The sequence below is a fragment of the Saccoglossus kowalevskii genome, chromosome 13 (genome assembly GCF_978046115.1).
Source record: "Saccoglossus kowalevskii chromosome 13, keSacKowa6.1, whole genome shotgun sequence".
In the NCBI taxonomy this organism is placed as follows: Eukaryota; Metazoa; Hemichordata; class Enteropneusta; family Harrimaniidae; genus Saccoglossus; species Saccoglossus kowalevskii.
Window position 1 is genome coordinate 34,239,318 of NC_140653.1, and position 16,929 is coordinate 34,256,246.

A 16,929-nucleotide genomic window follows, 5' to 3' on the forward strand; every position below is an offset into this window, starting at 1 on the left:
TGTTTTACTCCTGTGAAGGACTGGAATTCTGTAGTTAGTCCCCTACTTGTTTTACTCCTGTGAATGACTGGAATTCTGTAGTTAGTCCCCTACTTGTTTTACTCCTGTGAATGACTGGAATTCTGTAGTTAGTCCCCTACTTGTTTTACTCCTGTGAATGACTGGAATTCTTTAATTAGTCCCCTACTTGTTTTACTCCTGTGAATGACTGGAATTCTGTAGTTAGTCCCCTACTTGTTTTACTCCTGTGAATGACTGGAATTCTGTAGTTAGTCCCCTACTTGTTTTACTCCTGTGAATGACTGGAATTCTTTAATTAGTCCCCTACTTGTTTTACTCCTGTGAATGACTGGAATTCTGTAGTTAGTCCCCTACTTGTTTTACTCCTGTGAATGACTGGAATTCTGTAGTTAGTCCCCTACTTGTTTTACTCCTGTGAATGACTGGAATTCTGTAGTTAGTCCCCTACTTGTTTTACTCCTGTGAATGACTGGAATTCTGTAGTTAGTCCCCTACTTGTTTTACTCCTGTGAATGACTGGAATTCTGTAGTTAGTCCCCTACTTGTTTTACTCCTGTGAATGACTGGAATTCTGTAGTTAGTTCCCTACTTGTTTTACTCCTGTGAATGACTGGAATTCTTTAATTAGTCCCCTACTTGTTTTACTCCTGTGAATGACTGGAATTCTGTAGTTAGTCTCCTACTTGTTTTACTCCTGTGAATGACTGGAATTCTGTAGTTAGTCCCCTACTTGTTTTAACTTTATATGTAATTTTAGTGTACATGCTATTAATGAAATTATAAAAATTACCAGTGACGGCATATTTTTGTAGTTTCCAATATAAACCTTTACGCCAAATGCTGTCAAATGATTTTCTATAATCTACAAAACAGGCATAAATTGTTCTGTTTTTTGATTGCCTCTGACTATCTTGGTAAAGATATTTATGAACAATAGTTTTCAAAATAAACTGACAGTCTGTCGTTCTTCTATGTTCACGGAACCCAAACTGAGATGGCGAATAGAGTTGATGTTTCTGCAAATATTCTACTAATCTGTTTAATACTGAAGTAAACAGTTTGCCTAAACAACTTGGCAATGTAATTCCCCTATAATTTCCAGGATGTAATTTTGAACTTTTCTTATGTAATAGGATAAGAATACTACTCTTCCATGCTGATGGAAATTTACCAGAACTTAAAATTTGATTGAAAACTGATGTAATTGGTTGAAGTAGAAAATTCTGTCCATGCCGAATTAATTCATTGAGAATCTTGTCCTCACCTGGTGACTTATTAGTCCCCGTTCGGACGCAGTCCGAAAACGAGGACTTATGTTTTGACCTCCGTGTGTCCGTCCGTCCGTGCGTGTGTGTGTGCGTGCGTCTGTGCGTGCGTCCGGACCTGTATCTTAGAAATGCCTGGACCAATCACAATCAAACTTCACACATACATCATACATGATATTATACATATGCACGTCAATTTGTTTCACGATCTGATTCAAGATGGTCGAATGGCGGTCATTTTTGTGCTAAAAAATCATAAAAATCAAGCATTTCTCGGCTGTTTACAGATGGATTTTGTTCAAACTTGGTATATACATTAGACATTATGGAACCTTGATGCAAATAATTTTGTTTTTCAGATTAGATTCAAAATGGCTGACTGGTGGCCATTTTGTTTTAATGAATGTACAAATACGACATCCTTTCCTGGGTACATCATACCGGGTATCATATGCTTAGTTAATACAATAATCAATACATCACCATTTACCACTATCTCTTTCTTAGCATCACTTTCTCCAAGTACTTGCATGTTCATCAGTTTGCTCTCTGTTTTGTTTCCTGTCCTTCACACACATCTGAGTTGTCAGAAGTACCACCATCATATAATGTCATCACACAAGTTTGGTTCTCACTATTATCATCAGCAAGATGTTTGTTGACTGTTACCAAGTGTGACCTTTGTTTATCAGTTTGCATCTCCAAACATTCAATTTTGAAGACAGCAAATTTATTTTCCCACTCTTCTTTTACTGCATCATCAAGGTACTAACGGAAGGAGCCCCGACGCTATTGTTTTAGCTATTGTTTATTCCTAAACATTGTTCTCGTTAGCTCTTGGCACCTTCTTACAATGGGTTACGCTAATCTCGAGCATTTGGTAATATTCAGAGTATGTTCGAAAGCTGGATAGACGAATTGCGCATGTACAAGATTGTAAATGACGTCTAGTTGGAATGTTGTTGTTTCCGGAGATCTTGGTGAATTTTAATGAAAAATTGGCAGATATAACATCGGTTGAAGAAGAACTGATGATTTTTTTTTAATTGTAATGGTGATATGTAGTAATGAATGATTGCCTGTGACAATAACGCCTGGGTTTGATGCCCGAAACTGTTTGAAATTTTTGACTACTGGGCATCGGCAAACACCACCAGAAAAGATAGTATCGAAAGAAGGGCTTGCCTTGACACTTTTCCTGCGATAATATTTTTAAGAGTTCTTGTTCTTGTTACAATTGCTAATAATGAAAACATGTGAAATCAAACCTTCATCTGTTGAATTTTCGGTTGTTAAATACGTATTTTGACCTTTCACATAAACAAACAAGAGTAGTTTCATAACGCGCATATATTTTATGGTCATGTTAAAAATCGGCGAGGTTATATCATATTTCACTAACTCGTTACTTGTGTAAACAATCACAAACTATCATGGACATCAATGTCCTTATCAGGATTAACTTGGGATGAAACAAAAGAAAATAAGCCAGTTAGGAGGCTTAAGTGGCCACTTGAGAGGCGTCCTGGCTCCTTCTGTTAGTATCTTCCATGATTGGACTTATTTTCCATTACTATGGAGGTCTGGACTGCTGACAGTTCATTTGCATATTGTTCTTGCAATGTACTGTTAGTTTGTTCAAGTTCATCAACATTGTTTTTTGTAAGTGTACTGACCTCTCTTTCAAGTTTGTTTATTTTGGCACTAAATTCCTTTTCATGTTTGTTCATTGTCTCTACTGCAGAAGACCAAATATGTAATGAGATGCTAAGATGCGGTGAACATTTACTACGTTCACATTACGAATCTCGGCACGTGCTGAAATTTTTAATCCGTTGTGTTTGCAGAGGGATTACAGCAGTTGCGTTCACGTTATTCAGGACCCACTTAGGACCGACTGGGCTCGTGCTGAAATCACGCCCTCAGTCGTCGATCTGTTGCCCCAAACATGGAAACCGATACACATATGATGATAATAATTGTTATAGTGAAATTATATCCATTTGTTGCAATGGTGTTTATTACGAGCCATCGTGCACATGAACGGCAAAGAAGGTTCGAAACAATTATTTTTTTCATGTCAATGTAAAATGTGCAAGAAAATAGAGGTTGCAGCAGCACATAAATGTGCGTCGCTGACGACGGTTTGCATTCATTACATTCATTACTACAGCATCCGACCATATATACTAGTATATCTGAATTTTCTGTCATCGTCATTTCATACTAGTATCAATCAACTTATGTTTTTCTTAAATTTACCACCGAGGGCGTGATTTCGGCTCGTGTCGAGCGTTCAGGCAGAAAATCTTGGCACGTGCCGAATTTTGGTCCTAAGCATCTATCAGGACCGAGATCGAGTTCTTTTCGGCTTGTGCCGACTCGGCCCGACCGTTCACACACAATTTTCCGCACGTGGAGACTCGGTCCCGAGTCTCGGCACGTGCCGAGATCTCTAACGTGAACGGCACTATTACCTCATCAAACCTATTAAAAAAATATTTAACTCTATCTACAATGCAAATATCTTCCTAACTGCATGGAGTACAAGTTTAATAATACCCATACATAAAGCAGGATCTAAATTAAATCCCTCAAACTACAGGGGAATAGCAATCTCCAGTTGCCTTGGCAAACTATTTACAAGTATCCTTAATACAAGGCTAACCACTCTCATTGAGAAAAATAACATTTTGTCACACCAACAGTTTGGTTTCAGAAAAGGTTGTCGTACAACTGACGACCTATCTATATTGAAAACAATTATTGAAAAACACCTCAACAACAATCATGAAACAAGCATGAAAATACAGTGAATGAAAAAAAAAGTAGCTAAAGCAAACAAACAAAATTTATGCCTGTTTTGTAGACCTGAAAAAGGCTTTTGATAGTGTTTGGCATGATGGTCTATTCTGGAAACTATTAAACAATGGGGTGACAGGTAAAATGTATCAAATTATTAAAAGTATGTACAGTAATATAAAATATAAAATAAAAATGAAAGATGGATTAACCAATCAATTTAATTCAACACTGGGTGTTGAGCAAGGGTGAAATCTGAGCCCTTCACTCTTCAACATTTTTATTAATGATAAACTAATAACCTGGACCATGAATCATGTGATCCACCAAATTTAAATAACACACCAATCGGCTGTCTAATGTATGCAGATGATATAGTTATTCTTTCTAAATCCAAAAGTGACCTCCAGAATGCCCTTGATAATGTCTCAAAATACACACAGAAATGGAAACTCGCTGTGAACACAGAAAAAACAAAAATGATGGTTTTTAATAAAAATAAACTCTATGACAGTGATTTATTCTTTTTTGAAGGGAATGAGATTAACATCATGAGAAATTATAATTATTTAGGTATTGTTCTCAGCCCAGTATATAGTAAAGAGAGGGTCATTTTATACAATGAAGCTGAACAGATTATTCCTGACTTTACAAATCTTACACCTGAAAATAAATTCATAAAAATAATGTCAACTAATAGCTTAACAATTCCTCTGGCGCAATATCTGAAATACAGCTTTGTTATTAGACAGAAGCATCTACTTAGTCATTGACTTTTTTTTGTTTTATACCTATTATGTGTTCATTGAGTTCTTGTTTTTATATTCAGTTTATAGTTTTTTAGCCCCTGCTGGATCTGCGATCTGGGCGGGGGGTATTAATTTGGGTCGTGTCTGTGCAATGTGTGTGCACATTTTCATGTTACCAGCTTTTTCTCACACATGTATACACTTGACCTGTTTGATTGGATAAAGTTTTACGACTTGGAGGCCATTTTTTCCCTAAAAAATCTAAAAAAAACAAGCTTTTTCTTGCTGTTAACAGCTTTTTCTCAGATATGTGTCATCCAGTTTTGTTCAAAGTTGGTACAGGGACAGGTAATAATTGTTTACAAGTGCACATCGCATTATATGTTTAACAAGTTATAAATTGTCTCAGAAAAGCCAAATGAATAAATTTGTACCCCACCCCCTAAAATTGTAACACATCAATTCTGAACATTTAATAACAGAATTTTAATACAGCTCATAATGAATTAATTCACTCTGACACAAACTAAGTTCAATATAAGTTTTTAAATTTTTTCCTGAGTGGGGGCTATGACATGACATGTCATGTCTTGTTGTTGGTGTTTCATTTTATTTTATTATATATTTCCGTTACTAACTTCAATTTAGTCTGTTGTTGGTTGTCTTTTAAACTATTGCCCATTGTAATTTGATTAATTTTTATCTGTAATTTTTTTGTTGTAACCTTTAACCTCCTTCAGTAGGTTGTTATGAGTTAATAAAAATTGTCACCCAAATGTCCTTCAAACTTATGTCATTTTTGCACTTTATGAGTTCTAAAGCTGTAGTATATTTATCAGACATTTCAATATACTTATTCTGCATTGATTCTAAAGTACCTTCATAATGTGCAAACATATTTTCCTTCTGCTTAAAATAGCCTTCTATTACTTTTGAAACGCTTTTGTTTGGCGTGTTGATGGCATTATGTAATTTCTTTATAAATTCGTCTTGATCTTTACTTTGTTTATCTTTTGTTTTCAATTTTTCTTGACTTCCAACTATTTCGAATTTTCCGGCATTTACCTTGGCACGAGAGACGCCATCCGATCTGAATGGAACGTTTTGATGTCAGTCGTTCATAGCCCATCGTTAAAGCAACAACGCCCCTTTTATGAACAGATGAAATAATTTCAGCGATTTCTTTACCGAATAATCTTCGATGGAATTTAGAAACATTTCATAGAAAAATACAGGCTCTAAAATTATGTCTATCGCAAAACAATTCAACTGAAAGCCAGTTTGACGCCACAGTTTCTTGCTGGAGCTCAAGTTCGTGATTTTATTGCGTTTGAAATTGTTAAACTGTGCATGCACACACACTATGATTTCTCGAAATGCATACTAATTAGGTAACTTGTCACTGATAAAAGCCATTGAAAACATTTTGATCAATTTTGAGAAATAGTACTAGAGTGAATAAACATGCATCTGTATTCTCTATGAATTTCGTAATTTGATCAAGGTGAAGAATAAACCTGTGGTTACTTTCAACAATTTGCTGGAGTCTGATCAAAAACGTGTCACAAAAAAGTGTCTTTACATTAGTTTTTCGATTATTTTTTCAGCTCGTAACGATAGAACCAGTCAATTTGAAACTATCATGTATGCTATCAGAAAGCATTTTGGCACAATTTTACTGAAAAGACGAGTTTTTCATTGCTCATGAATATTAATTTATGCAAATGAGACATTATTTCAATCACTCGTGGTCTGGCTCTGATATCAAATTATTTAAATTTGTTGGAAGTGGTTAATCTCTGTAACTTACAACAGTCTGCTTACATAGATACAGTAATAAACTTAAAATTATTTCAAATTGTTTAACGAAAATAACTAAAATTAATGAGATGTTATCAGCTTACAAGATATATTTATGCAAATTTTGGTAAGCTCTTAATTAGTCATGCAACAGCGCCATCTAATTTTCCATCGCAAAAACAAAAGTTATAAATAATTTATCATGGTGGCACTGTCACCATGACAACCTTGAATATTTTGGTTGGTTTTTGATCAAAGTTCTCATACATTACATTACATTATACTTGTATTATACATGTTGAAATACATGTCCATGATGATTTGTTTCATGATTGGATTCAAAATAGTCGACTGGCACTCATATAGTTTTTTGAAAATGTATTGTTGACATGTTCTTTTTTTTCCTTCAAATTATACATGTTAGCATAAATGTCAGTTTGTTTCATAATCAGATCAGAGATGGCCGAATGGCAGCTTTCTTGCTTTTTAAAAAAAAATGTATCCTGGACATGTTTTGTTAGTTTTTGATCAAATTTGGTACATATATTATACATGTTGAGATACATGTTCATGATGATTTGTTATAATTACTATTATATATTTATATACATTATATTATCACATTTCACTTAATATCACTTTCTGCTGTAACTCAATGAAAAATTACTTAGGATAAAGCAATAAGTAATTATTAATATACATGTATATACCCGGTAGTAAACATTGGCATACACAATTGGCTTAGTGTTTATCTTGAAAGTTTGGAAACACCAACAGTTATTAAAAAAAAAAGTCATAATCGTACAATAACTAATGTACTTCGTACACATGAGCTACACTGGGGCATGTCAAAAAGTGTTGTCAAGAAATACAGCAGGAGCAATTAATAGCTGCGATTCCGTATCTCAATATAATAGTGACAAACATTTATTTCCATACTTTTATTTCTTCATGTTGACGTTACTTTCTTTATCATTGGTCACAGCCTCTACAAGTAAGTAAATATGGTGAGTCATATGCTAATAATTGTTGAGTATCACTATGTAAATTGACATTGGTGTTTATTTCAACAGATTATGTAAAAAACCTGCTGAAATCATTCTACTAGTATGGCATCATCTGTAATTCAACTGCCAGATATTACAGTTGAGAGTAAAAGTAGAATAATTGAATTGGCAAACAGAGAACTGGGCTCTGGTTCAGGTAAGTCATTCAATATTATATTTTATTTTGTTGTGTTTGAAGACAGATTGGTAATGTCTATTGTTCAAAGGTGTTAAGAGGATTATTTCATAGACAATGGCGTTATGTGTACCCGAACATTACCGATTGCACATATTCCATGATTCTTCAGTTTTTCAGCCCCGCTGTCATTAAAGATGACAGGCTTCAACTTTTTCAAAACCATTAACTCTATTGCTTGTATACTTGGTACATATGTTCCTCTATTAGATTTGTAAATTTCGTGACAATATCTTGAATTTCATAATTTCAGCAAATAATTACTTTAGTCCCTGTTCATGCGCAGATGTCCGGATTTCGGATGTCTCCAACATTTTTCAGAAATTCTGCAGCAGATATCCATGAAACTTGACAGGTTGATGAACAATAATGTGTTGAATAGGCTCTGAATTTTTTTATAAATTTTCAGATTCATAAATTTATTGATTTTTACCTACTGGTATTTATCTATTCGATCCTAAATAAATCGATAACAGAAACACAGTTTGCACTGTTTGCACATACATGTACATAGAAAATACAGAGCTGTCAAACAAACAAAAGAAACCAAAGAAATTTAGGTCAAATGTGACTATTAATTTATATCACTGAAAATTTTCACAAAGAATATGAAGTACCGTATTTAACTGGGTGAGGGCCCAGGGTCCTGAACATGGGAAATTGCCAAAAATAGGGGTGGGCCTATGGCCGGACATTCCCTGCAAAAAAATGAAAATTCACGAAAATTGACAACATGCAGATCAAACTCTGGCAGGGAATAGAATGGCAAATGAAATCAGTTTTTTTTTGATTGACTGTAATTTTTAAACATTTTGTAACGACTATTTTAGTAACCAAAGTAAGGCCTTTTACTTTCCCTGACACCTATTCAAAAGATTGTACGGTGTATTGTTTGTTTTGTGCATGTGTTTTGGGCAAAAATTGACCACACCCATTTAGTGATTGCAATATGTACGTAATAGAAACTGCACCTCAAACTTGAGCTTTTGATCCAAATTTTTAAATTGATACATTGTAATATAAACCACAGTTTATATTAGGACTTTAACAGGCAGATAATCGCATCCTAGAGTAAACACTGTTCATTCATTTACAAAAAGTGTTATCAACCAGGTGGGGAATTCACTGGCGGCGATTTCACATTTTTACCCAAACATTCAACTTTGACTGGCGCGTAATGGGTGCAAAAATTATCACCTTTTCTATTGTACTGGCGCCTAATCCAGATTGGCGCTTATATGAGGTATTATACTGTATATTAAAAGTTAATCCAATGTGTGTTGTTACAAGGACAGCCAGACATATGTGTGTGTCTGCCTGTTCCACTTATATCGCAATAACCATATGTTGGTTTTTGATGAAACTTAATGCATAGATAATCTGGGCTAGTGCGCAGATTTGATTAGGTTTTGGTCAATATCCATGCATATTATTTACCTAATTGATAATTAGCTAATTTTTAGCTTCTTCATGACCGTTCCACAAGATATCTAAAGAGCCACTCCTTGGATTTTGATGAAACTTGGTATGTAGATGCACTGGACTAATGCACAGATTTGATTAGTTTTGGGCAAAAATCCATGCATATTAATTACCTAATTTGCATAATGATTTGTCAATCTTCGGCTTTTCAACTTATATCTCAAGTACTAATCATATTTCAATGAAACTTGGTACCTAGATGTCATAGGACAATGCGCAGACCTGATACTTTTTAGGTTAATATTCGTTCCTATTCATTATCTAATTTGCATAACTAATACATTTTCAGCTTTTGATATTTCAAGTACTAATCATCAGATTTCAATGACTATGCAAAACAATTATTATTTTTTGGTGAATAATTTTGCATGTTAATTACCTACTTTGCATAGTAAACCAATTTTCAATTGCATGAATTTCAACTCAAAACTAATCAGGTCTAGGCACTGTCCCGGAGCACCTTATGTAACAAGTTTCATTGAAATGTGATGATTAGTAGTTGATATATTATTATGCAAATTACATAACTACTAGGCATGATTTTAACCCCAATATAATCAGATCTGTGCATTGTCCTAGAGCATCTACCGGTATGTGCCAAATAATATTGGTAGAAAAGCTAAAAAATAGACTAATTAATATTCGAGACAGCAGGACTCATTCTGGTTTTCTTCTTCTTCCTCCTCTTCCACTGTTCTTTCATTTGTATGTTTGAGAAAACCGCTGAACAAAATCTTCTCAAACTGTCCGATAATTGAGGCTACTATGTACAGAAAACAACCTGTCACCTGACCTTAAATGTATACCATCCACATAGACATTATCAGATCATACACTGGCATGGCTATACTGAGTCTCAACTAGTAAAATCGGGGAATGTAAGGAGTGGGCGTAATTGACTTGAGGCAGCCACACCATCATAATTCTATTACATAATTGGGTCACTATTAATAATGTATAAGTGTAATAGTTTATTTCTTCAAAATATTTTTCTTAAAGTTTTTTTTTTCGTCTTTTGTAGTTAATTTTTGTTTGTCATGTATTGATTTTCATCCATTCCAATAGATGTTAAGTGATTAAAGATTATTATTACTTGAACATGTTAAATGTGTGCATTTTATCATTTATGCTAAATACAATACACCATTCATAGTGATGTATAATTTTATTATCAGGTGTACCTACATTACCACTGTCTCTGGAAGATTCACAGAGAAGATGGCTGATTGTTGGTTTATGTTTGCATAACGTAATATCTCCACTGTTGAGAAAACATGTTGACACTGAGTTGCAGAGTGTGTATTCATCAATAAAAGCATCCCATAATATTGACCAACAACAGTATCCAAGACAACTGAAGACGTATCCTCCTAAAAAAGGCTACTCACTTGAGTATAAAAACATTAATAAAAATAAGAAGAATAATGTACAACAATATAATTATAAAATCACTAGTCATGTTGATTTTGCTAAATTGTTTCTCCAAACACACATGGCAAAGTTCACAGCATTGGATGATACATGTGATTCATCTGCCTTACTAGGACTTATATGCAATGTCAGTTGTTTTAGTCCTACATTGAAGACAGCAGCCCAGCAAGTAAGAGATGTTAGAAATAAATGGGCACACTGCAACTTTACTGTTTGGGATGGTCTTCTCTATAGTACATGTTTCAGTAATATGGAGACACTTATTCGTGCAATGTACCTCTCTACATCAGATGAATCTGAAGCATTGGGAAATCTACAAGACTGGGAAAGCAAAGGTAATGTATTAAAATTCAGATTCTCTTTAAGTATGCAGAGACAATTCTAGCACAACAACAAAACGTACACTTTTGTTGAGTTTATATATGAAAATTGCATAAATATGAGAACTGTAAGGCCATTGGTGTAATCAGATGTCATACTATAACCAATCAACAGAGTTTTCTTCTGCAGGTATACACATAATCCACTCTTTATTTTGACATGTCTTGTGTTTGGCTCATGAAGGATCACTATGAAAAAGTACCAACTGGGACTGTGTCATTTTCAATTCATTCATTCATTCATTCATTCATTTCATTCATGGGGGCACATGCCAGGGTGACCACTCCTTCGGCCGTCTCCCAGCAAGTGTCCAAGCCTGGACACAGCCTATGCCCAATAACTCGTTGAGAAACCCGCTTATCTGCCTCAGCCGTGATGCTCTCGGTCTCCCCCAGGACGTCTCCACCAACTAGGATTACGTGCAGACAGAATTTGGCCGACAAGGGCAAGCTACGTGCTCGAAGAAGCGCAGCTGGTGGTCACAAATTAAGCAGGTGACCCTCAACATGCCGGCCTCCCTGAGTACTCTGCTGTTGAAAATATGGCCCTGCCAGTGATATCCAATGATTCACCGCATGGAGGTTGTCACAAAGGTATTTAGTCTTTGTCCCAGCCCCTTAGTAAGTGTCCAGGCCTCACAAGAATATAGTAAGACCGGGAGCACACTGGACTTGAAGACTCCGACCTTTACATCTCTACTCAGATATGGTGATCGCCACACCTTTATCCAGCGACCTCATAGCACCCTGTGCAAGGCCAAGATTACTTGCGATCTCAGCCCCACAGCTGGCAGAGTTGCTGATCACGCTGCCAAGGTAGACAAATGAATCGGTGACATCCACGTTCCCAACCAATTATACATGTGTGATTTATAAGGTGTCAAGTTTCCTGTCTACTAAATTTCATCTATTTATTTGCATTTAAAAGAAAACAGTGATTTATTCTATAAAATTATTCAATTCTATTTTCAGGACTTACAATTTGTGTTGGTTCTTGTGTTGAAGAAAAACTTTTGAGGGATCTGATGACTGAAACGAGTACACTGGCACGTTATATACTTGCATTAGAACAGGATGACTTATCAAAAGTTGTACACAATCTCCACATGATTGAGGACTATGTTCAGGTGTTTGCCGATAAACTCACAGAGTTCCAGTTAAAGCAATCACAAATTAATGATGATCTAGAAACCAGGCAACATGCACTTACTGAAGACTTAAAAAAACAGTCTGAAGAATTAAATGACTTTAAAAATAGAATATCGATGATAGAACTCGAGCAGTCAGAGCTTTTAAAGAGTATTGATGAACAACTATACAGTAATAAATTGAAAGATTGTGATGGTGATATTGCATTCATGACACCTGCTAGGGTTCAGTTCTTCACTGGAAGAGTTAAAGAGCTTGGAACATTAAAAAATAAAATGGCTTCTTGTGAACAACACAAGATGATGTCTATATGTGGACTCGGAGGTTGTGGAAAAACATCACTTGCTATAGAATACTCGTGGTCATTTCAGTCTATGTATGATGGAGGTATCTACTGGATTTCTGCTGAGAATGATGATGCATTTGAAAATACAATAAACCAGTTGGCAATAGATATAGGTTTATCTGGAAGGAATTTTTCTGACTTGCTTTCAAAGTGTTTGAAATGGTTGGGAACACACGAGTCAAAATGGCTGCTAGTTATTGACAATCTGGACCAGTATGAATTAACTCCTAATGTGTCAAAAATTATGCAGGAACAATGGAGAAGAAAGAGTAGGGGTCATATACTTGTTACAACTCGTCGGAATGTGGATGAAATGTCTGAAATTTCTTTGATGGAAATAAAAGAAGCAGACTGTATTGAGCTCAAGAGTCTAAGTACTGATGAAGGAGTGGTATTTTTACAACAGCGTACTGGGCAGTCTGTGATGGATGAGCATGAAGAAGTTGTGCATCTTGTAGATGACTTAGGAGGTTTACCACTTGCTTTGGAACAAGCTGCTGCTTACATATGCAAACTTAAGTGCACATACAAAGATTACTTAAGACAATTTTCGACTTTGAGGTTGAAACTATTGCGACGAAAAATACAACCCCGTGAAACATTTTCAAAAGAACGATTAACTGTAAATACTACATGGTTGATGAATTTTGAGTACATTCGTGCTATGTCAGAAGAAGAGGGTATAGGTCAAGCTGCAGCAATAATGATGGACATGTTGGCATTCTTTGCCCCTGATGATATTCCTTTTGAGATTATCAATGCTCATAACCCTGATGCAGATGAAGACTTGAAGAAATGTCTTGAGATGCCACTTGGTACTAAACAGATAATAGATGTGTTAACAAAGTTTTCTTTATTTCAAAGATCGCGACACAATTGTTACAGTGTGCATAGATTGGTACAAGAAGTTGTCAGAGATAACCTTGACATCCAAACAGCCTCTCAGAGACTGCAAAGTGGGTGCATATTGCTCAGCCATGCACTAACTAAAGCACAAAGTCCCACCAGTGTATTATATGGCAATCATGATCAGAATGAAGGGGAATCACGTTGCAGATTAAGCTTATGGGGAAAATTAGCAAACCATTCATGCACAATAATGGATCACATTGATATATACGTAAGCAAGGATAAGAGTACTGTCAATCAATACATCAGTCATGAAGTAGCTCATGTATTGTATGAAGTCTCAATTTACCACAGCCTAAACAAACGACATGCAAAAGCACTTGAAGCACAAAACAAGAAGAATGGCATCATTGTTGCTTTACCAGACATTGATGAAAAGAGACAAGCAACTTTGATGCGCATCAAAGTGCCATTGTGTGAATCAGATCAACACAAACTGCAGCATGAAATGAGGTCCACAAATATCAGTAAAATGACCAGTAATGATGAATCACATTCTGCAACTGATGATCTTTTGGATAGACTGCGAAAGAAAGGAAATTCATTCTTTGGATGCGGAAAGTACCATGATGCTGTTCACTATTACTCAACTGCTCTGTCTTTGACCAGTGAAGATACAATCTTATATAGAAATCGCAGTTTATGTTATTTGAGACTAGAAGAGTATGAAGATGCTTTGAATGATGCCAATGAAAGCATTCACATTAACAGAAATCACTTCAAGTCTTATGTATGGAGGGCATATGCTTTAGGAGCATTACAGTCTTCATATACTGGAACCCGAAGAGTTTTTATTGAAAATTCGGGGCACGCTTCTGCAGCAGTTGCTGCTTATCATCATCCTCCATGCAATCTGGAGTACAAAATGAAATGGTACTATCCAATATTGGTCTTTAAAGAAATCCGAAATGAAAAGGCCCTTTTTGATAGTTTAACAAGCAAATTTACACAGCCAAATACAACCTTTCTTTTACACGCAGGAAAATACAATTTTGTTTTTTTTTGTCACCAAGATGTTCAGATAGTTGGCATTGGTGACAAACCAATACTTGATTGTGGAGGGTGTTTGGATTCCCAAAATTCAAAAAGTAACTGCCATTTTGAGAATGTTTCCTTTGAAGGTCATAGTATGGGCATTCGCAAGGGCATTGTGTGTTCCTTTCATGACTGTTTATTTTCAAATGGTGAAGCTGCTTGTGATAATTATCCGAGGTGTAGAGGTGGTCCTGGTTGTAAAAATACTGATTCAGTATCTTGCTTTGAGAAATCTGAATTGAGATCCATAAACCAGATAGACCAGAAATCCCTTGGACCAAATCAAATATCTGGTGATCCAGGTTATGCTGGCCTTCAGGTAATAGGGGGAGGAACTGCATATGTGGAAAACTGTTTCTTTGAACGTTGTGGTGGAGGTGGTGTGTTAGTGGATGGCAATGGTTCAACACTACACATCACAAAGAGCAGAATTACATATTGTAGAAATATGGGTCTTGAAGTACGTAACCATGGTAGATTGTATGCTGAGGGAAATACAATTTCAAACAATGTAACACATGGTGTTGCAATTGGACCACATGCAGAGTATGCAGATATTATTGACAATCAGATTGTTGGAAACATGGCTGAAGGTGTCTGGATGGCAGAAAAATCAAATGCCAATCTTCAAAATAATACGATTGGGCAGAATGGTGCGTGTGGCCTTTCCTTGGATACGATGAGTACAATTGTTATTGCTAATAACAAAATAAATGACAACTGGTTTTGGGGAGTCTTTGTTAAAGGTGGTACAGCGGCTCAGGTGATTGATAATGAAATGATCAGCAATAAATGTGGTGGAGTCAGATTAGGGATAAATTACTCTGCCCGGGTGTATATTGATGGCAACACTATAAGAGATCACACAGGCCCAGCTGTGCATATTGAACCTACCATACAAAATGAAAAGTTTTGTGAAGACGTTTTCAAAGTATTTCCTTATCCCTTTCCAGCTGGTGAAACATGTTTCCATAACTCTGGTCTAATTACAACTAACAGAAATGCTTTCATTCGAAATGAAACTGATCAACAACATCCTTCCGTTTTCATTGAGTCGTCATTAAAAGTGTGTTGTTACTGTAGGAATGTTCAAACACATATGAAATGTATGCATTGCAAACAAGCTCACTACTGTAGCAAAAAGTGTTCTGAGCAGCATTGGTCTAAACACAAAGACATATGCAAATCTATGAAAGGTCAGCACTTTGTAACAATTCCAATTCAACAGAAATTTAAGAAAGCAGATCGGACTTTCAGTCCACACCTAAAAGGAATAGGCCAAGGAACACCTCCAATCCCAAGAAGCAAAGATACCTTCATTGTTAAAATACAATCTGGTGAAGAGTATAGCTACTACAATCCCGATACATTGCTGAGTATTTATGACCAAACAGTTTCAATCGATTTCAGGTTCATCAATCCTGGAATTTATCACATCATTATGGAATGTGGAGTACTTAGTCAGAACAAACTTTCCACCAAAAAGATATTCTGCTGGGCAAACTATTTAAAGAAAGGAAAAATGTTACGTATCCGTACTGATTTATTGGCACCATATCAGTTATGGTGAGAAATTGTGAATATAAATGGTTGAATAGGTGATTTTATGTGTAATGCATGCATGACACTGATCAAGTGTTGCTGTAAAAACAGATTTCAGAGTGAGAGATATTTCGTTGAGATATAAATGCTTCATCAAAACTGACCATCATCAAATGTGTATAGCACATTATTAAACATGGAATTACATAGTAACACTGACGGCCACACCTGACTATGAGGTTAATTTGCCTCCCCAATTTCCCAGTCTTTTGTTCAATGTTATGTTATGATTTATGCCGGCCACACCTGTCTACTATCTCTATATATCATTTTTTTACAATCATAGTTTATGTTTAACACCTCACTATGAGGTTAAATTGCCTCCCCAAGTTGCCAGTCTTTTGTTCAATGTTATGATTCAATTATCACCCTCATATAATGATCCCCTTTCTGTATTATACATCCAGTCTTTTGTTTCATTGCCATGCTTTGTTATTAAGTATACATACCATAATATGCATTCTTGGTAAATAATACTTTGGTAATCATACTTTGTATATTTTATAATCTCCCCATCTCCAACCAATTAATTCTCTGCGTCTTGACCAGATTATTGTAGGTATGAAGCTTCATTTATTGAAGGTGAAGATTACTACATTGGGAATATAAGAGTGTCTCACCAGTACCTCCAGAATCCCATGTCTTTCAAAACAGAACAACAATGTGAAACTCGTTGTCATTTGTTTCACATGGTAAGAGTTTATTCCCAATCA

At 35.6% G+C, this 16,929-nt stretch overlaps 2 protein-coding genes across 2 annotated transcripts in view; both read left to right on the forward strand.

Moving 5' to 3' along the window:
* LOC144347248 (uncharacterized) overlaps positions 1–11,995 on the forward strand; it is a 33,739-nt gene extending 21,744 nt beyond the window's left edge. The window contains exons 2-4 of the mRNA XM_078007374.2: positions 7,714–7,843; positions 10,540–11,130; positions 11,880–11,995. Coding sequence (XP_077863500.2) covers positions 7,750–7,843; positions 10,540–11,130; positions 11,880–11,995 — 801 coding nt within the window. The 5' untranslated portion in view covers positions 7,714–7,749. The remainder of the gene's footprint in view (positions 1–7,713; positions 7,844–10,539; positions 11,131–11,879) is intronic.
* A 374-nt stretch (positions 11,996–12,369) lies between these two features.
* On the forward strand, positions 12,370–16,184 carry LOC144347247 (uncharacterized). The gene has a single exon (XM_078007373.2). The coding sequence runs from the start codon at positions 12,441–12,443 to the stop codon at positions 16,182–16,184; it is 3,744 nt and encodes a 1,247-aa protein (XP_077863499.2). The 5' UTR covers positions 12,370–12,440.
* The last annotated feature ends 745 nt before the right edge of the window (positions 16,185–16,929 follow it).

Bases quoted from the DNA above. Each gene is read 5' to 3' on its own strand.
- LOC144347247 (XM_078007373.2), top strand. From the start codon at position 12,441: ATGATAGAACTCGAGCAGTCAGAGCTTTTAAAGAGTATTGATGAACAA.